The sequence below is a fragment of the Mytilus californianus genome, unplaced genomic scaffold (assembly GCF_021869535.1).
Source record: "Mytilus californianus isolate M0D057914Y unplaced genomic scaffold, xbMytCali1.0.p SCAF_9, whole genome shotgun sequence".
Classification (NCBI taxonomy): Eukaryota; Metazoa; Mollusca; class Bivalvia; order Mytilida; family Mytilidae; genus Mytilus; species Mytilus californianus.
The window spans coordinates 60,452,715-60,474,050 of record NW_026262745.1 but is presented as its reverse complement, the minus strand read 5'-3'; the positions used below and the strand labels follow the sequence as shown (position 1 = coordinate 60,474,050).

The following is a 21,336-nucleotide window of genomic DNA, read 5'->3' as shown; positions in this document are numbered from 1 at the left end:
TTTACGCGACATATTTGGACCTTCCAAATGTAAATGCCATTACTGAGACCGGTATAGAAGCTAGTACTTATTCACCAGAGCAATTACGAGATTATCAGTCTAAAGACCCAAACTTGGAGTTAATACTGGTATGGTTCAGGGACAAAACAGAACCATCAGAGGCTACAATATTCAGATGCAGTCCAATAGCTAAGAAATATTGGATAAACAAAGATATGTTCTACTTAGATGATAATGGAATATTGAGAAATTTGGACAAGAAAGACAGACTTGTGGTACCAAGAGATCTTGTTGAACAAGTGATATCATTATGTCATGATATTCCTGCTGCAGGTCACCAAGGTATGAATAGGACCACATTAAGAATCAAGGCGAAATATCAATGGTATGGTATGACACAACGAATAAGAGACTTTGTCAAAACATGCAGTACATGCAATTTACACAAGAAGCCAAACAGAAAGGCTAAATGTCCGCTCACCCAGTTTCATGCAGGTGCACCAATGGAGCGTGTCCACTTAGATTTTCTAGGACCACTGCCAGAGACGAAATTTGGGAATGCCCATGTACTAGTTATGGTTGATCAGTTTTCCAAATGGATGGAATGTATTCCGTTACCAGCACAAACTGCAGAACATACGGCAAGAGCTGCTGTGAACGAGTTTTTCTCTCGTTTTGGATTTCCATTTCAGGTTTTTACAGACCAAGGACGCAATTTTGAAAGCAAGCTTTTCAAATCCATCTGTGAAATCTTGCAAATGCACAAAGCAAGAACTACTCCGTACAGACCATCCTCAAACGGACAAGCAGAACGTTGCAACAGAACCTTAATGGACGCCGTCCGTTGCTTCGTGTCTAAACAACAAGACAATTGGGATGAACATTTGGCACAGTTGGCAGGAGCTGTTCGATCGTCGGTGAACAGAAGTACTGGTTTTACGCCAAACATGCTGATGCTTGGGAGAGAGGTTAACCAGCCTGTTGATTTATTGTACAGCGTACCTGGTGCTAAAACAGACGAGTCACAAGATGAGTATGTGATAAGACTCAGAGATGCCATAACATCTGCACATGAAATAGCGCGCAACACGCTAAAAACTACACAGAATACCATGAAACGTGATTATGATGTACGTATCCTGGAGAGAGAATACAAAATAGGAGATTTAGTTTATGTTTTAGACACGGCAAAAATTAAAGGTAGGGCGAAGAAATTGGACCCACCTTGGAAAGGTCCAGGACTTGTATGTGCCAAATTATCTTCGTATGTGTACAAGATAAAATTACAAAAAACTGTACTGACAATAAATCATGACCGTTTAAAGCCATGTAAAGACAGAGAAGTACCACCCTGGTTAAAACAGTGCCAGCACCGGTTACAGGACGGTGAAGATGTGACCAAGGCGACTAACCCAGACTTGTACTGTTTGTGCAGAAAACCAGATGATGGACTGTTTATGATACAGTGTGATTTTTGTCATGAGTGGTACCATGGAGCTTGTGTAGATTTGACACCAGAGCTGGCGGACACTATGGTAAAGTTTAGATGTCCACGGTGCCAGGACTCTGGCACCGCAAGGTAAATTTATATTTTAAGGCAATACCAGTAGTATGATGTACATTTTTAGCATATGTTATAAATAGTTTTTATTGTGTTTTTCAGATTGTGTATTTTGGATTGATTAATCATGAGTAAAAGGCCAAGTAAGGGTGATGAGAACAGTTGGCCTACACCTTCAGAGGCATATGAAGGGACACCATTGCCTTTCCCCCCGGGGGAACAGCGGGGAGATGTACGTGAAAGTCACGATCAAGAGTTCAAGACAGAACCTGTAGAAAGTCCAGAAGATGTTCTTGATCTACATGACATAAATTATATAGATTGGACAGATATTCAGGTTCCACAAGAGCCTACTGCCCCAGTGGAAGAAGAACGTGATTCGTCACGTGTTATTCTTGAAAAAGAACACCAGGCAGACATAGTTATATCAACTGACGGTTCTGGAACCAGATCCGTCAGAATACCAGCAGCAAAAGGGACCGTGGTACAGGTGCCGGAAGTAAAAGGGCCGAGTCAGGAGCAGGATGTTCAACAGCCTGATGTTAGAAAATACCATGACAGCAACAAACATTCTACGTGCCCAATTTTAACGTGTGGAGAATCTACCAAAAAGTTAAAACACCACTGCTGGCAGTATCACTTGCCATATATTTTTAAAGACCGTCCCTTAGATCAATTTGAGAAGGAGCCAGGTTTTCAAAAACTAAGAGGAGCAGCCATCCAGAAATTGGCTTCGTGGATTGTTGGTCCACGTGCTACAGTGTATGATTTGGTGCGTTACATAAATAGTAACAATATCTTGCCACGAAATTGCACAATGATGCAAAGATGCCAGGACCAGATGAGGAATTTAACTGCGGTAATGAACTGGTACCCACCAGCAGAGGACATTTATACGATGTATCCTGTGAATTCGCCAGCAGTTCTAATGCAGTGGCGTATCCTAATAACACTGCTTTCACAGTTATCTCCAAGTAGGAGGGCGGAATTCCGCAGAATTGGAACTGAGTATGTGTTGCCCCCAAGACAGCAACAACAGTCTCCAGTAAAGAGGAAGGCGGAGATGTTGGTAAACCTACCACTGCCGAAATCATATAAGAGCAGTCGTCCAACAGAGGGAAGACAGATGGTTACTCTATCGGGCAGGGCCCGTGAAATCAATCCACCGACAGTTAAAACTGTAGTGAAGACTTTAAGTAATTTACAGAGTCAGCTTGCTGGCAAACCTATGGACGCCAGGGAAATTTTAAACAGGAAAAGACAATCCCGGGATTCTTCCCGTTCAGAATCAGAAAATAAAAGCCGAAAGACAGATATGCCGGTACATTCTGTTATACAGGTATCAAATCCTGCATCAGATAGTAACAATAACATTAAACGTATACAAAAGGTTACACTTGTGTCAGAGGCATTTGATAGCCATTTTCATTTAGACAGGGCCAGTATTTTACTCACAGGTTCCTTGGCGATGTCTGTGGAACAATATTTACAGGAGAAATTAATACCACCGCCAGATATTTCAGTTGAGGTGGTTGGAGGGGTAATGGTTTATTGTGATCCGGATACTTATCCGCAAGTTTTACCGGACACCTCCAAATGGAAAATTGCCATAGGACTGCATCCAAAAGCTGCCCCATATTTCAACAATGACCAATTTACAGCGATGCAAGAGGCATTATCAGACATGCGCGTATCTGCGCTAGGTGAAATTGGGTTGGACAGAACTGTAAATCCAATACACTGGGTGTCACAAGAGAAAATTTTGGACAAATTGTTGGGTTTGGCGAGACCAAACAAACCAGTCATTCTGCATTTGCGTGGCCAGGCCACGGAAACAATGTCTGAAGCAGTTTACACCAGGGCTTTAGAAATAGTGCAAAGCAAATGTGAACCTGAACAAAAAATCCATCTTCATTGTTTTCATGGCAGCACAACACAAATGGACACTTGGCGTCGGGTATTTCCAAATACGTATTTTAGTTTTTCGTTAAAGGTAAAGGAATTCCACGAGGATCAGATACATGCCGCCAGGAATGTTCCAAATCATCGTATTTTAATAGAGACTGATTCGCCTTACTGCACAATTCCTTCCAACATACGGATTAATAATCCGCGGAGAATTGGACAAGTTGCCATGATTTTGGCAGGTTTAAGGGGTCAGCCAGTGGCTGAAATTTTTGCATTAACCATGGAGAATGGCAAAAGTCTATATGGCTAAATAGTGAACTGTGTTATATATTAGTTAAGCAGCCTGCAGGAGACAGGTTTATTCTGAAATGTAAATAGAGCAGATTCATGTGGACATAGAAAATCAGTTGTAAATTGTGATTGGAAATTACATCAGATATGATAGATTGTGTTTAATACATCTATATATCTATCAAGGAATGATATGATAGTTATAAATTAACTCCGCAGAGCGAGAACGGAGCAATTGTGGAATTTTGAAATATGTGTGTTGTTGAAATGTCAACATTGGAAAATATATATAACTATATATATGGAGATTTATTTGTATCCCCGTGGTGCGACCAGACGGGGTGGACTAAAGGAAGATAGTGAATATTCGAATAGGAAGTAAACTCACTCCTTTCAAAGTGGGGGGGAGTGTTGTGTAATATGGTATAATGGACGTGACATTACTATGTAGACAGTACGGTAGTTAGATATACCGCGTAGCCCGGTTCCCGGAATGATCCATGGTAAACTACCCAGCTCAGGATAAGATCTCAGATAGTTACCAGGTAACGAGAGTTGGCGTATTGGCGGGAATGAGAACGCCTGTACTAGAACTTAACCAGAGAGTATCAGAGTATATTTGGTAAGTTAGTACAATTAGGAGCACTTCATTGTATTAGAAGTATTAGTATTGAGTGATAATACTCGGAAATCACATCATACTTGCGTTTTACCCTAACTTGTGTTCTATTTTTAGACTAGGTAGTCATGTTGGTTGCCAAAACGAATCAAAGGATACACTTTTAAAACCAGATACAACAAGAATGAATTCCACCGTGTTTGGTTTTATTTGGCCTTGAAGTTTTAGAGAATTTTGTAAAAGTTAAGATGATGGACACCAAGTGACAGCAGTAAATAGCTCATACTAGCCCTTTTGACCAGGTGAGATGTCAAGTAAATAAAATTAAAGGAGGTGTTCATAAAATTTTCTATGACCATTGGCTGCAGTTCTGTAGGGTAAGTTACTGTGGATTCATTTTTATTCGTGGTATACCAATTTTCGTGGGTTTCGTGGGTCACACCGAACCACGAATTTAAGAATTCAACGAAGAATAATCCCGAGAAATGTGTATGGAGTCGGATGTTTATTTCCGGTTATATAATGCAGTTCTAGTATAGTGTTGATTAGCGATAAACATTGTTACATAACACGTTTTTTTATTGAAAGAAGATAAAAGTATTTTGATTAAATCAATAATAAATATATCGAATATCAGTGATAATTTACTTTTTAAAATTGATTAAACTGTTCATGAAAATAACTGCAAGTTGTTAATTACCGTGTCATAGCTTGGTTTACTTGTGATTAAAAATCAATACGATTAAGTACGGGGATATTGCCAGTAGGTAATATTGTTTATGACAGGAACATTTATTTTCACACCTTTTACTTATATGACTGTTTATTATATCGTGATTAGAGAAATGAGCTTTCAATCATAGAGTTTTGAATGCCTTGTAAAATTCCGACAAGAATGTATAAATTGTAAAACAAACAAATAATTAGTTGTCTCTGTCCATTAGAAGTTTTCAATGAACACTTTAACCTAGAATGACCAAGCGAGGATTTTGACAATTCAAAACTTTTTCAATGAATTCCTTCTTTTTTGTTTGTTTTATTATTGATCAAATTAAGGAGGTTATATGATCTCCTAAATAAAAAAAAAATTTTTTTTTATTTTTTGTAATCAGCGATCCACGAATTTACGTATACCACGAAACGTCTTTTTTTCTCTATCCACGAAAATTGATACCAACGAAAATACATAAATCCACAGTATTAACAACCAACATGTTTACACACTTATAAACCAACAAGAGTGCACACATGTACACTGAAATGTCTCGCCTGCTTAACTGACAATGATTGATGGAATGCTGAAAGTCTTAAAAATAAAGCTTTAGTTACAGGTATCACATAAACTTAACATTATCATTGATGGATGACAAGAAGGTCAAGGTCATATAAACTTACATATAAAAAGTGTACACCTTACAATCATTCCATAAACCAAATATAGTTGCCCTTTTGCTTATAATATATATATTATGGTATCAAAGAAATAAACCAAAACATGAAAACTTACTTTTGTCCAATGAACCATGAACATGAGGTCAAGGTCAGGTGATAAAAGACAGGACATGTAAACATTACAATAATTCTTTTGACCAAATATAGTTTATATATTGCTTGTAAAATCTATGACACAGATTTAACCAAGATAACTAAGCACTCACTGATGAACCACAAAAGAGGTTAAGGTCAAATGAAACAAGGCAGACAGAAATGAGAACCTTACAATCATTCAAACACCAAAGATAGTCGCCCTTTTACGTATAGTATCTTAGAAGTGGACCAAACTACAGAAAGTTAATATTGACCATTGAACAATAAAAATAAGGTCCAGGACAAATAACTTGCCTGACAGACATGTAAATGTTACAATCATTCCATACCCCAACTATAGTTGATGAATTACTTATATTTGAAAAACAGACCAATACACAATAACTTAACATTGCACCATGAAAATGAGGTCAAGGTCAGATGAAACCTGTCAGACTGACATGTTCCTCATTACAATCATTCTATACACTACATGTTGTTGACTTACTGTCTATAGTATCTGAGAAACAGACCTAATTGTAATTGTTATTGTAACCATGAACCCCGTCTGATGAACATGTAGACATTGCAAGGAACCAATATGCCAAATATCTTTATCCTATTAATCACAATTGTCAAATTCAATTTCACATAACAAAAAAAAATATTTCCTTTTTTCAAACAGTTGTTGAACCATGAAAAATGAGGTCAAGAACAATGAACCCATGACAGACGGAAACTTCTCAACATAACGTATCTGCATACAAGGTACGAATCATCCAGATCTTCTACCTTCTGGAATAAAAAGCTTTTTACCAATAGTTAGCATCCCTCTTCTTCAGCTTGATTGTAATCCTTATGTCTTGCATTCTGCAGAAGAAATCAGCTGAACATCTACAGGCATTAGGGTAAAAAAGTCCAGAAAAAGTTCTGATTTTCAGAAAACAGAATCACAGATGTTGGTTGAACTATATGCCCAGATAAATGAGTGATGGCCCATTCATATAAATACAAAATTTAACAGCTGTCAACTAAACACAATTTCAAACTCTTAAGTATTTACTATAAAAAGAAATTAATACATTTGGAGGGAAAAAGTACAAAGTAGTTTTTCTTTGCTTATTAATTAATCTCGGTTTGTGTTCTCTCTGTGTTCAAACAATAACGAGTGTGACAGTATTTCTCAAGATTGTTTTATAAACATGATAATAAATGTCAACTTTATGTACAGTATTTGAATATCATTTTTATATAGTTCTTACCCACAATAGGTTAGATGTTATATTTCATTATATTTTAGAAAATGATTACACAATGCTTTACGTTCAAAGACAGGAGTGCTCTTTACTAAGGGCTATTCCATTAAAATGTTTGTGGGAGGATAGGAAGGGCAGTTTAATTATTGAATGTGGGTCATGGATCTTTTTTCAGTATGCGTCTATTACTATTATGGAAAATTATCTAAAAAAATGGTTCTTGGTTGTAGGGATATTTTGAAAGTCCCTTCCTACCCTACCACATACATTTTAATGGAATAGCCTTAACCATTGGTTTTATGAAGATAGTCCTTAACATGATCCAAGAAAATGAGGTCAAAGTCAGATAAACCAAACTGAAAATACATGTACACCCGACAGTCATTCCATACACCAAATATGCTTTAAATATAGGTGACCTATTGCACATTGTATCTTAGAAACAAATGTAACCAGGAAATTTAATATTGATCAATGAACCATGAAAATGAGGTCATGTTCAGATGAACCCTGCCAGACAGACATGTACACCTTATAATCATTACATACTTTAAATATAGTTGACCTGTTGCAAATAGTATCTAAGAAACAAACTTAACCAGGAGAATTTAACATTGACCAATGAACCATGAAAATGAGGTCATGGTCAGATGATAATTTCCAGACAGATATATACACCTTACAGTCATTCCATACACCAATTATAGTTGACCTATAGCTTATAGTATTAGAAAAACTGACAAAAAACAAAACTTTATATTGAGCAATGAACCGTAAAAATGAGGTCAAGGTCAAATAAAGCATGCCAGACTGATATGTGCACCTTTAAATATTTTCATATACTAAATATAGTTGACCTATTGCATACAGTATTAGCAAAACAGAACAAAACACAAAAACTCAACTTTAACCACTATAAAAACCATGAAAACGAGGTCAAAGACAGATGACACCTGATAGATGGACATGTACACCTTACAATCATTTAATTTACCAAATATATAGTAGACCTATTGCTGAAAGTATTTTGAGATATGCACTTGACCATCAATACTTAACCTTGTTCACTAATCCATGAAACGAGGTCAAGGTCAAAAGAAAACTGTCTGACAGGCACGAGGACCTTGCAAGGTACACACATACCAAATAAAGTTATCCTATTACTCATTATAAGAAATGAAGTTTATACTAAAAATCTAAACTTTTTTCAAGTAGTCACTGAACCATGGACAAAGGACAAATAACAGACGGAAACTTCATAACATAAGGCATCTATATACAGAGTATGAAGGATCCAGATCTTCTACCTTCTGAAATATTAAGCTTTTAATAAGTTTGTTAATGCTGCAGCTGCTATGTCAAGCTTTCTGTGACAGAAGTCACAGGCTCGACAAAAACCACTATTAAACAAGTAACTTGATTTACTGTTTACAAAACTTTTATTTTTTGAATACTTAGGCTTTTCTACCTCAGGAATAGATTACCTTAGCTGTATTTGGCAAAACTTTTAGGAATGTTTGGTCCTCAATGCTCTTCAACTTCGTACTTTATTTGGCCTTTTTAACTTTTTTTGTTTCTAGCGTCACTGATGAGTCTTTTGTAGAAGAAATGTGCGTCTGGCACAAATACAAAATTTCAATCCTGGTATCTATGATGAGTTTATTTCCAACATTTTTTAAATCACATATTTCTAGGGAAATATAATTTAGCTCACCTCCCCATCTAAAGAGCCTGTGTCACTTACCTAGGTCAGTGTGCATCTTCAGCATTGTGAACTAAAAGAGAATTCATGACAAAAATCACTTTTTTGTTGATCTTGTATTGGTGATTATATTTGCTATATAAAGTTTCTCTCTATCTATTATGGTTTTTAAGATATAAGGCAACAAGAGGCTGTCAGAGAGACAGCAAACCGGATTTTCCTGCAGAGGTCGAACCCTGAACAGTTTAGCAAGTATGGACACAACATTTAAGCTTATTAAAGCTCTGAATTTGGATTGTGATTGAATATTTGATACAGCATAGGTTTGTGACACAAAATAAATGTGGTCAAAGAACTGAAAATTTTGAAATTGGACATTTACCTATTATGGTCCAATATCCAAAATCTAAGTACATTACTAGAATTAGCATATCAAAGAACCCCAAGAATTCAATTTTTGATGTAAACCATTTCTGTTCAAATATTTCAAGGGAAATAACTCAAACTTTATTTCCATGAACCAATAATGTAAAACTAAAATAAGATATGATTAAACCATAGTTCTCTAAAATTAGATATGATATAATTAGATACGATGTTATATATATTCATTTTCAAACTATAATCCAATTTAATTAATAGTTTTCAAATAAATCTGTCACTCCAATTATAATTGGGTGATTGACAATTACCAGATGGTGTGTTATCTTGATAAAAGTTGAAAATCATTTAAAAACACTTAGTGTAATCAAACTTTATATATATAGTTAATAGTTACCAATATTTTTTCTTTCATTTGTAACAAACTATTATAGATCTGCAAATTATCTATGGATGTCTACAACTTTATCTACACAATGTTATGTAATGAAATACATCCTTTAATAAAAATAGATTATTATCTAATGAATTTGCAAATCTGGAACCCCAAACAGGATCAAGTAAAAATTAAAATTTACACACACAACAAAAATAAAATACCACATAACAACTGTGACATCTACCTTCAAAACACACTTGACTTAAAAAAAATAGTTATAAAGAAACTCCTGACTAATCAATTGAACAGATATAATCATTGATAGACTATCTATACATAAACTTATTAGTTTCTGTTCAAAGGGAAATAACTCAATCACATAATAAGCATCAATAATAAGCTCCTAAAAGGGTCCAGAAATCAATAAAGAGTAAGTATAAAGTTGTGCAAATTGAACTTGACCTTCATTTAGTCACAGGAAACAACATATCTAAATTTGAAAAAACTTTTGTCAAAGAGTTTTAATGTAAATGAATGGACACTGTTTGGCAGCCGCCCTCCCTACATCCCCAAATCAATAACCCATTTTTACTTTGAAAATCCAGTTAAAAATGCAATAATGGGTAAAAATTCAAGGGCAATAACTCCTATATAAATCATCTGACAGTTTTGATTAAAATAGACAATTGTTAGATCTCAACATTTAGAACATTTCTGCCCCTGTCAGATTTTCTCTATCTATAGCAGTTTTCAAGATAATAGACAAAACTTGCATTTTACCCCTTATGTTATATTTGTACCCATGGTGGCCATGTTGGTTGGCAGACAGGATCATCAGAATTTTTTTTCAAACTAAATACCCTATTAATGATTGTGGTCAAAGTTGGTTAAATTTGGCCGAGTTGTTTCAGAGGAGAAGATATTTTACAGAAATTGAAGGGCAACAGACACCAAGTTATGAGAAAAGCTCACCTGGCCAATAGGTAGCTAATGTGAATAAAAAACTATGTTATATACAAATTGCATTGGTATCACCTTAATATATACAAATATTCATTTTTGTATCACAGTCATTTTAATTTCAGTTCTGTACAAGTTTGTAAAAAGTACACAATACATAACATAAAAATAAGTCATTACTAACAACAAAACAATGTACTGTAAAGGTAGATATTCTCAATTATTATTTTTTTTGAGATATCAATGCTTAAACTTTACAGTCAGTCACTGTAAAGTAGGAAAATTCTGTAATGTTTTTTTATCACTGTGAAGGGAAAGGTTTTGCAAAATAAAGATTCACGTTTTAAGTTTAATAGCATTATTTGACTTGTATTCTGCATTTCTTGAAATCAGAATAATTAATCTCACATGTTTTTGTAAATTTTCCAAAAATCATTTGAATAAATGCATGCAAAAAGTTCTGAATTTACAATATAGAATTATTTATGAAGGGAATATTTTTGTGTATTTTATGTGATCAAGTTTTAAGCCAAAATAAACCAGTGAGAAAATGTCTAGATACAGTATTTCTTTCACACAGTTATCATAACTGTATTTTACACTTCATCTACACAGTAGATATTTGTTTCGTCAAATCAAGGATGCCAAATTCCATACTTCAGAGGCAATATTGCTTTTCTTTTGCTTTATCATGTTTATAATTCCAAAATTTTAAATGAGTTATAAGAAAATCAATAATATCTGGATTTCTTCCATCAGGAAATTCCCAAACAGTTAATTGTTCATGGAACATTTTTTTTTAGAATATAAATCTGTTTGCACCATTTAAGCCCCCAAATCCACTGCCTCCATCTCCTCCCCCACAGCTTCCTGGAGGACCATTGTCATCATCATTGTTCCAGTTGAACCAGGAACTAGTATTGGCTGCTTCCTGTTTCTTAGTTGATTTTGTTTTTGCAGCTGCTTCTTGTTCCTGAAATATAGAATTCAGTTCAAAATATATGCATATATTCAGGAAATAACAAACCTACATGTTTTTGATCAGCACTTCAATGTTTGTAGAAGTTGTTTTTTTTTTTAATTTTGGCCTTGAGTATCACTGAAGAGACATTTGTCGTGTTTGTTGTCAAAACTTGCATCTGTTGCAGTAAAACTGGTACTTTTAATGTTGCAACTACAGATAAGTTTTATATAGTTGCAATATATAGAACAAAATCATAAAGAATTTATTTTTTTGTGTATTTTTTTTATCATTCTCTGAAAATAAGTAAAGTAGCAAATCTTACATCATCAATTCTCAAAAGAACCACATCACTGTAAAATTAACATGAAGTGAAAAAAATAAAAATTTGTAAGGGTTCCACGGAACCCAGTGTCTCGCCTACTTTTTCTGTTAATGGCAGGCTCAACAAAAATGAGGAAGTAAATCAATAAAAATATTCCTGTTGATACTATCTTTTGATTGTAAGAAGCTTCTGTCCAAGTTTGGTAAAAATCCAGGATAGTTTATGAATCTAATAAATGTTAAAAAACTTTAACTGCAGACTGAATGCAATGTTAACTGGAAGAAAACAAAATTTCCTTCTAGATACTAGCATTTGATCATAAACAAGCTTCTGTCCAAGTTTGGTACAAATCCAAAATAGTATAAGAAAGTTATTAAAATTTTAAAAACTTTAACCACAGAGTGAATGTGTTGTTTCCTGGCAGAAAATCTAAGTCCATTTAAAAGTAAAATACGGAAAAAATGGATTTATTTTTTTACAAAATTTCCTTCTAGATACTAGCTTTTGATCATAAACAAGCTTCTGTCCAAGTTTGGTACAAATCCAAAATAGTATAAGAAAGTTATTAAAATTTTAAAAACTTTAACCACAGAGTGAATGTGTTGTTTCCTGGCAGAAAATCTAAGTCCATTTAAAAGTAAAATAAGGAAAAAATGGATTTTTTTTTTTTACAAAATTTACTTCTGGATACTATCTTATGATCATAAACAAGCTTCTGTCCAAGTTTGGAAGAAACCCAGGATAGTTTAAGAAAGTTATTAAAATTTTAAAAACTTTAACCACAGAGTGAATGTAATATTTCCCGGCAGAAAAACTAAGTCCATTTATAAGTAAAATACGGAAAAAATGGAATTTTATTTTTTCAAAATTTACTTCTGGATACTATCTTATGATCATAAACAAGCTTCTGTCCAAGTTTGGTAGAAATCTAGGATAGTTTAAGAAAGTTATTAAAATTTCAAAAACTTTAACCACAGAGTGAATATTTGTGGACGCCGCCGACGCCGACGGAATGTAGGATCGCTATGTCTCGCTTTTTCGACTAAAGTCGAAGGCTCGACAATAAACAAATCATTTTGACCCCTAGAATTTCCATATTAAGTCAAAATCAATAAAATAAAATGTTGTTACCTGTAGAAAAAAAGTATTGTCCTTATTAACAAGAGCTCTAAGGTCAGCTCTCATTGGAGGGTCCACTTCTGATGTATGAAGAGACTTGTTCAAATCGATATCTTGGCCTTCAGCCTGACTAGGGGTTATTCTCTTGTACAACAAGATATATGGTGTGTCCTTTGTGAATCGCTGTGTAACATTACTGAAGGAATTAAAATGAGCATGTGATACAGAGCTATCATTGAAGAGGTACCACTTATTTTGCAAGAAGTCTATTTCATCTTCATCGTTGCAATCTTGAACTTTATCACAGTAAGCTTCTGGATTAGTAAACAATGAATGTCTTGCATAGCAATAATAATGGCCGCTTTCAGACGACACTCCAGAATGAATAATGACACCAAACAAACTATAAATTTCACCCTTGGAATTGGATGTATTTGTATTTATACCACATTCTTCAATTTTATTGGTTATCATAGTTCTGACTGATTTTCGTCTGTCAGTGGGATTTGCTGATGTTTCAGCACTATCACAGTCACTTGGAAGCACTAAAGTTCTGGGGTATTTTACATCACGGAAAATTTTGGTACGTGTATGCCTTTTGGCATCATAGGAAAACCGAAGAAGTGTAAAGATAAGAGTGTCGGGCACTTGTTTCAGTTTAATACTTCTCTCGGCATCCTGCAGTTCGCCACACTTTTCACAAAAGTATTTATTGTCCCCTGTCATTTTCTCAGGCTTGAAGTAAAATTGCACTAAATCGTTCAAATGTAACTTTTTAGAAGCTGCAGAATCACTTTGTTTTTTATCTTCATCATTGACTTTAGCAGAGTCACCGCTTTTCTTACGTTTATTGTCACCGCCCACCAGTGATTTTTCACAAGTCCCATATTCAGGGAAGGCCAGAGGAAGATCTGTAAACAATTCTGTTCTTGATGATTCAGTCTTACAAGTAAGGCAAGTATAGGTAGTTTTAACTTGCCCGCCAAAACAATCTTCAATCACAGAATTTTCCTCTGTAGTTTCAGATGCTTCTTCGGTAGTTGCCTGGTTTTGTTTGCCGTTCATACTCATTTTTTTCTTTTTTACGGCAGTTTTTTCTTCTTCATGAATTTGATCCAATAGGTATTTTAGGAACTCTGAACAGTCCTGTTGGTGGCCTGCTGTGAACCATGGAGGTCTTGAAGCAGCCAGAAAATTGATTGGGGCATAGGCTGGCCTCTGTAAACATGGTAAAGAAACATTTTGTAATGATTTAATATTATCAAAATTTTTGAAACTTCTTTTTAACAATAATTTCTACAATATACTCTACAAATCTTCTACCTTTATTGCAATTGGTTTCATTAAAAATGTTCAATTGAGAAAGAAATGTATTTTCTTGCATATTTGATTTGATTTGTTTCATTAAATACTGGTACTTCATATGTGTTGCACATATTTTATCTGTAAAGGGCAATAAGAAAAAAAATCTTATTTTTTTGCTCTTTAAAATATTTTTAAACACCTTAAGAGAAATGAAATATAATTAATATTTCCAAGGGGCATTACTCTTGATCAGCACTGATTTTTTAACTTGTCAGAGATATTGCCAATATAAATATATGATACAAGTTTCTTCAAAATCTGGCAAGAATTGTACAAATAAGAGCACTAACAAATATTTGATTTGTTGTTTCATTAAATACTGGTACTTCATACGTGTTGCACATATTTTATATGTCCAAGGGCAATAACAAAGAAAATCTTGTTTCTTTTGTTCTATAATTTTTTTGTAAACATCTTAGAGAAATGAAGGCTTGAGAGCAAATGCAATGAAATTTCCAATATAACTAATATTTCCAAGTGGCATAACTCTTTTAAAAATATTTGATCAACACTGCTGATATAAACATGTATACCTTTGATATAAATTTGATAAAAATCTGCAAAATTGCACATGTGAGAGCATTAATTTACAAAGAAATTTTCCATATAATTAATATTTCCAAGGGGCATAACTTTTTAAAAATCGTTGATAGCAATGATTTTTGACACATTGCAATGCTGTCTATAAACCTATGATATAAGTTTCATATAAATCTAGCATGAATGAACATGAAAGTGCTAATAATGCAATATTCAATATACTTAATATTTCCAAGGTAAAATTATTGATTGGCACTGATTTTCAAACTTGTCTGAGACAATGCTGATATAAACCTATGATATAAGTTTTATTAAAATCTAGCAAGAATTATACATGGAAGCATGCTAACAAGACTGGACGGATGGATAGCCGTAATAGCTATGTCCCTTGCAACACATTATGTGAGGGGGGGAGGGAGGAGGAATGGAATGGTAATAAGACAGATACCCCCACAACTTAAAAAAGCTGGAGTATAATAAACTGAACAAACCTGTGTATGGCTGAGAAAGGCAAACAGTTGTTGTAACTTTGTAGACAAGTTTTTATCTCCCATGGACGACAGTGAAAATATACTTCTTCGGAATCTGCAAAAGAAAATTTATCATATCATAAAACTAAAGTGAATATTTGTACTTTAACATAGTAACCCATTAGCATACTAAGGTGAAATCTGTCTGTGTATACTGGCTTGGTCAGCTTTTCTTTTTTCTTCGACTTACGATTTTTGAATGTCCCGTAAAACAATTTTTTTGTGTATAAGGATAAGAAGAAAACATATTAAGATGGTCAGTTAAACATTATTTTTGCTGTTGATGAGTGAATTACTGTGAAAATGGGTGATTGATGGCAATTTGCAGTGATACCACTCTAGATTTCCCCCTGCTCTATGGACAATACCAAGACGTATTTTTAAAGAGTGAAGCACCCAAATCCACAATCACTCACTGTGAAAAATAACCACCAAAAGTAATTTTAAATTGACCCATCTTGTCATGCTTTTGAGAACTGTGTGTTAAACCCTATTGAAACCAAAAGCATGCCTTATAGGAACAACATCAACAGTCAAGCAAGATTCAGTTTTGACAAGTTTCACTGTATATGTATCTCTTTTTCTGGTTTGAAACACTAAAATCTTACCCATCAGCCATAAATAAGGCTTGTACAATGCTGTTCATAAAACACGTGTTGCCAAGGTTATGTAATCCTGTTTTTCCTGTCTCTGACCTCTGTGTGACCTTGACAACATAATTTTTATTCCCAGCTTTCTGATTGGTCCATCTTGTCTCTGCCAATTTCTTTTGTATTTCCTCTGGATCTGGTTGTGGGAAATCCTGTAATCAAACAATTAATATCTTTGAAAAACAAAAATGTTATTTAGGAGAACATGCAATGTCATTCTTGTTTTTTTTTAATTTAAATAAGTATAAATTTTACTATGATTTCCATTATGTACAGTCAAACCTCGATAAGTAAAAATATAAGTTTATTCAGGTCATTTTAAGGTATAATCAGGGTTTCTGCAAATTAAGTTATAGGTTACTGAATTTTAGGTACTGAATTTCTGTAGTTAAAAAAAATGGTCATGCTAGCAAATATTTCTACTAAGTTTGAAAGCTTTCTGTCACCACGTCCTCATGGGAATTTTGCTTACAAGGTGTTGTGGAAGAATTGTCCAAAAACAAGACCAAAGACTCAAATGGTCCAGTTGCATAGAAATGTCTTAAACAATGGACAATGGTCTAAACTGAACTTTTACATATGGAAATATAAATTTTTTTAAAATGGTAAAATATTTAAACAACTCCATCATGGAAGATGCACATCCTTAATAGGTTTGCTATCTTTTGCTTTAGTTCCAAAGATTTGAGTAAAAAACGAAAATTGTTTCAATCTTTTCGAAATTTGGCTGAAGAAATGACTTCATTTTTAAAGTTTCATTCCCTGATTCCCAGGTATAAAAAACTTGCCAAACAATTCTATATTAGTAGGTGCAAAACTTCAACATGTATGAGTGCAATCTTTGTCAGGTTCCAGGGATCTGATGGAAAATAAAGATGGGAGTTGTAAACTTTACTGTAAAAAGATGATTTTGCTCCCAGGTCCAGAATAAATGGGAAAAAAATCCTCAAACAATTCCTTTCTGGCAAGTGAACATCTTCAACATGAGTGCAATCCTTTGGAAGTTAAAGGGATCTGGGTTCCCTAATAGAGGATAATAAATTAGCCCAGAATAAAAGCAAATCATTTTGATATTGCATGATATTAAATTGACTTTCTTCATGTTTTTTATATTTTATTCAATATTCAAAACATGATACCTAGATCTTACCTTAATAATTTCCATAACTGGGTCATAAAGATCAGGGTAACCAGCATGATGGTACATACAGCAATGAATAAGGTAAGCCAACCTAACAGCACAATCTTGACTATGTGCAGAAGTCTCTGAAGTCAAAATAGACATAACTCTTGGAATCTTGGGTAAAATCTGAAATTATTATCAATGGCATTTATATTAAAGATCATTATTTGAATTTAATTTCTATAGTATAGGAAATAAAAAGACATTATTCGGTGAATCTTAGATCGTATTTTAGGTCTTCTTTCAACCTCTTCCATATATATACTTTTTAATTTTTTGGTACAGGATTTTTTATGGGAAATTACAGTAATAAAGAACTACTGTAAATTCAGAAATTATTGCGATGTTTTTATTATTGCGAAAAATGCAACAGGGTTATAATCGCAATAATTTAAACTCACATTTTGAAATATTTTATATGAATTAAACAGGATTTTTCTCAATATTGCAAAAATTAGAATCGCATTTTAGTCTAATATGACATAATCGCAAAAAATAAATGCATGCAATAATTTCTGAATTTACAGTAGTCAAAAGTATTACATCGTGCAATGTACAACCAAATATACATATTTTCCATCTTTCAGCCAATTTTCCCTTTAAATATGGAGGTTGTAAAATTAACCAGATATCTTTTTTTGTGTTTTATTCTTATCATCACTTACCAACATTCATTTTTTTTGTATTTTGTTATCATTGATGGCCCACTGGCTAGTTCAATTCTTTATCTTAATTGAAAAGGATCGCCAGTTTTCCTGTTGAAGATCATGGTTCTCTGGCTTCCTCCAACAATAAAACTGGCAGCCATAATAAAGCCAAGGTTGCAGAAAGTAGCGTTGTACACCAACAATCAGAACCAATCTTTTACTTACCTTATGGAATGGCTCCGGTGAGTGTTGGAAGCTCAGTAACATATGGGTCAATACATTTAAAGCACCTTTCCTTACTTGTGACAATTCTACTGCTTTGAATACCTGCAATGATTTTTTTATGATTATTTACAAATATATATAATTTGCAATTAAATGAAAAAATTCTGATGGTTTTTTATTACATGCACATGATGTACATGTATTGCAAAAAATTGCCACACTCAAATAATAAATTACGATAGAATATCTTGTATGCTGCATTTCTTGAAATTACCATAATTAATTTTACATTGTTGTCAATTGTTGAAAAAATTGCAATAATAAATGTATGAAAAAAATATTTCCGATTTAACATCTGTATACAGAAGTATATATAAAATTTCATTAATTTTATTGGATACAGTTCTAAAAGGCAATAGTTATCATGGTTATATACTGATTTTCAAAACTTGTAAATCCATTTTTAATATACAAATCAAGATAAATAAAATGCCCCTGCTGGGGCGAAGCTTGATACGACCGCAGAGGTCGAACCCTGAACTGTTGAAAGTGAGTTAGGGCAAGTATGGACACAACATTCAAGCTTGATACAGCACTGAATTTGGGTTGTAATTAAATATTTGACACAGCATAGGTTTCTCACACAGAATGAAAGTAGTCTAAGAACTTAAAATTTTTTAATTTACCTATTCAAACCATATCATTATTATTTGCTTTTATATATAAATCAGAAATAACCAATTTAAAATGGAAAATTTTAAAGAAAAAAATGGAAAAAAAAATCCCCCCCCCAATTATTTTAACCCCCTTATGATTCATCACCCCCAAACTCAATCCCAGCTTTCCCTTTGTGGTATGGTACCTTGCAGTACTAGTACAATTTCAGAGAGATCCATATACTTAAACACAAGTTATTGTCTGGAAACTAGAAAAATGCTTGTTTTTTGGCCCCTTTTTGGCCCCAAATTCCTAAACGTTTAGGGCAATTACCCCTAACTCAAACCCAGCTTTCCCTTTGTGAATTGGACCTTGCAGTTCAATTTCATAAAGATCCATACACTTACACGAGTTATTGTCCTGAAACTAGAAAAATGCTTGTTTTTTTGCCCTTTTATGGCCCCTAATTACTAAAATTTTGAGGAAATTACCCCCAAAATCAATCCCAGCCTTTCCTTTGTGGTATGGTACCTTGCAGTACAATTTCAGAGAGATCCATACATTTGAACACAAGTTACTGTCTGGAAACTAGAAAAATGCTTATTTTTGGCCCCTTATTCCTAAACTTTTTGGGCAATTACCCCCAAACTCAATTCCAGCTTTCCTTTTGTGAATTGGAACCTTGTAGTACAATTTCATAAAGATCCATACACTTACACACAAGTTATTGTCATGAAACTAGAAAAATGCTGGTTTTTTGCCCCTTTTTGGCCCCTAATTCCTAAAATTTGGAGGCAATTACCCCCAAAATCAATCCCAGCATTCCCTTTGTGATATGGAACCTTGTGATACAATGTCAGAGAGATCCACACACTTACACACAAGTTATTGTCATGAAACTAGAAAAATCAGGGGTTAAGAAATTTTGTTATAGCTCACTAGCCCAGGGCTAATTGGTGGCAGGATTTTACTAGCCGTGTTGGAAGAACTACTAGCCAAACAAAACTGACCTGCTAGCCCGAGTATGCCTTACAAATCCAGAGTTTGCTGCATAATACAATGAATTCTATAAACTTAACAATTTTTATCCGTTGTACAGTAGATTTTTGAAAATCGGATACCCAAAACTTATGTCAGCAAAAAAACATCCCATGAGCAGATATATTCAATTAATCGATAATTGTATATTCATTGAATATTCTGTAATAATGAGTTGACCAAATCCTGAGATGGTACAAGTCTTGACCACTGCTATACATGGTTATATAAAAGGATTGGAGTGATTTTTATCAGATACATTCACTACAATAGTCTAAAAGTCTGAATAGACCAGTTTTTGTCTTAATTTGCATGAACTTTTACTCGACATTCTCCAAAAGTATGACTTGTGTCTTAATTTTTCTTGAAAAATTCTCATTTATATTAAATTTGTATGAAATTTACTCGACATATGCTCGACATTCTGAATATGGTCTTAAAATTTCTTGACATTTGAATACTGTCTTGAAATTTCTCGACATATTCTCGACATTCTTATTTTTTCTCAGTATGGCTTGACATATTCTGAACATTTTGAATAGTGTCTTAAATTTACTTGACAGTTCTGAGTTTTACAAATCATGACCAATATTCATGATATAACTTTAATCTTTATTTCTCTTTATATGATATACTGTTGTTTCAAGTTACACTTATTTACAACAAAAATAAAAGTTGGGCATGTAAAATAATTGAAAATTTGGGTATATAAATATTTTTACAAATGAAAATATGGCTATGAAATCTAAAGTATAAAATAATTCAAATGTGGGTGTGTTGATATAAAACAATTTCAATGTGGGTTTTTAAATAATTACAAATTTTGATTCCTAAATCTTATAAATTAAATGATTCAAACCAATCATACTGTAGACATATTTCATTCTACATTCATAATATTCAATGTTGATATGGTAAATAATTATTATACCAAAATGTGGTTTATAAATAGCAAATTATGATATACAAATCATTCATTTAACAGAAGAAAAATTTGTATAATGTCATCTGTTGGAATATATTAAGGATGTTCCCCATGAAATTAAGGTATTCCACACCCCAGAGTACACGCAACTGTCAAATAGAAGTTATTGCTTTACCTGTAATCAGCCATACAACTTATCAGTTGACCGACCATGCCACTACAATTTAAAAAGTTTGTTGATAGATGAAATTGAAAATCATCATTTTGATAAAAAAAAAATTGAATTGAAATGGATTTTCATCAAAATTATGAAGTTAATTATCTTAACATAAAAACAAATTGAATAATTCCCAAAGATTAAAAGAAAATTATTATCTACTCCAGGAATAATAAAAAAAATGTATTTATAATGGGTCCCATCAATGATTTCTATAGAAATCATCGGTCTTATGAAATGGTTCTCAAACAGACCTGCATAATATTGATCTAAACATTTTTTTCTTTTCAGGAAGGAGTTATCACAAATATTTATTTTTGATAAAAATTATAAAATTCAACACTCAAATTTGAATAAAAAATGTTTTTGG

General features: G+C 33.4%; 1 protein-coding gene across 2 annotated transcripts in view; it reads right to left on the bottom strand.

The window, feature by feature from the left end:
- Positions 1 to 8,801: 8,801 nt before the first annotated feature.
- LOC127716178 (ubiquitin carboxyl-terminal hydrolase 35-like) overlaps positions 8,802 to 21,336 on the bottom strand; it is a 28,459-nt gene continuing 15,924 nt past the window's right edge. For both annotated transcript variants that reach the window (XM_052222304.1, XM_052222303.1), the window contains exons 4-9: positions 18,130 to 18,231; positions 17,225 to 17,383; positions 16,033 to 16,226; positions 15,386 to 15,479; positions 13,002 to 14,207; positions 8,802 to 11,557 (exon numbers count right to left, since the gene is read on the bottom strand). In XM_052222304.1, coding sequence (XP_052078264.1) covers positions 11,384 to 11,557; positions 13,002 to 14,207; positions 15,386 to 15,479; positions 16,033 to 16,226; positions 17,225 to 17,383; positions 18,130 to 18,231 — 1,929 coding nt within the window. In that variant the 3' untranslated portion in view covers positions 8,802 to 11,383. The remainder of the gene's footprint in view (positions 11,558 to 13,001; positions 14,208 to 15,385; positions 15,480 to 16,032; positions 16,227 to 17,224; positions 17,384 to 18,129; positions 18,232 to 21,336) is intronic.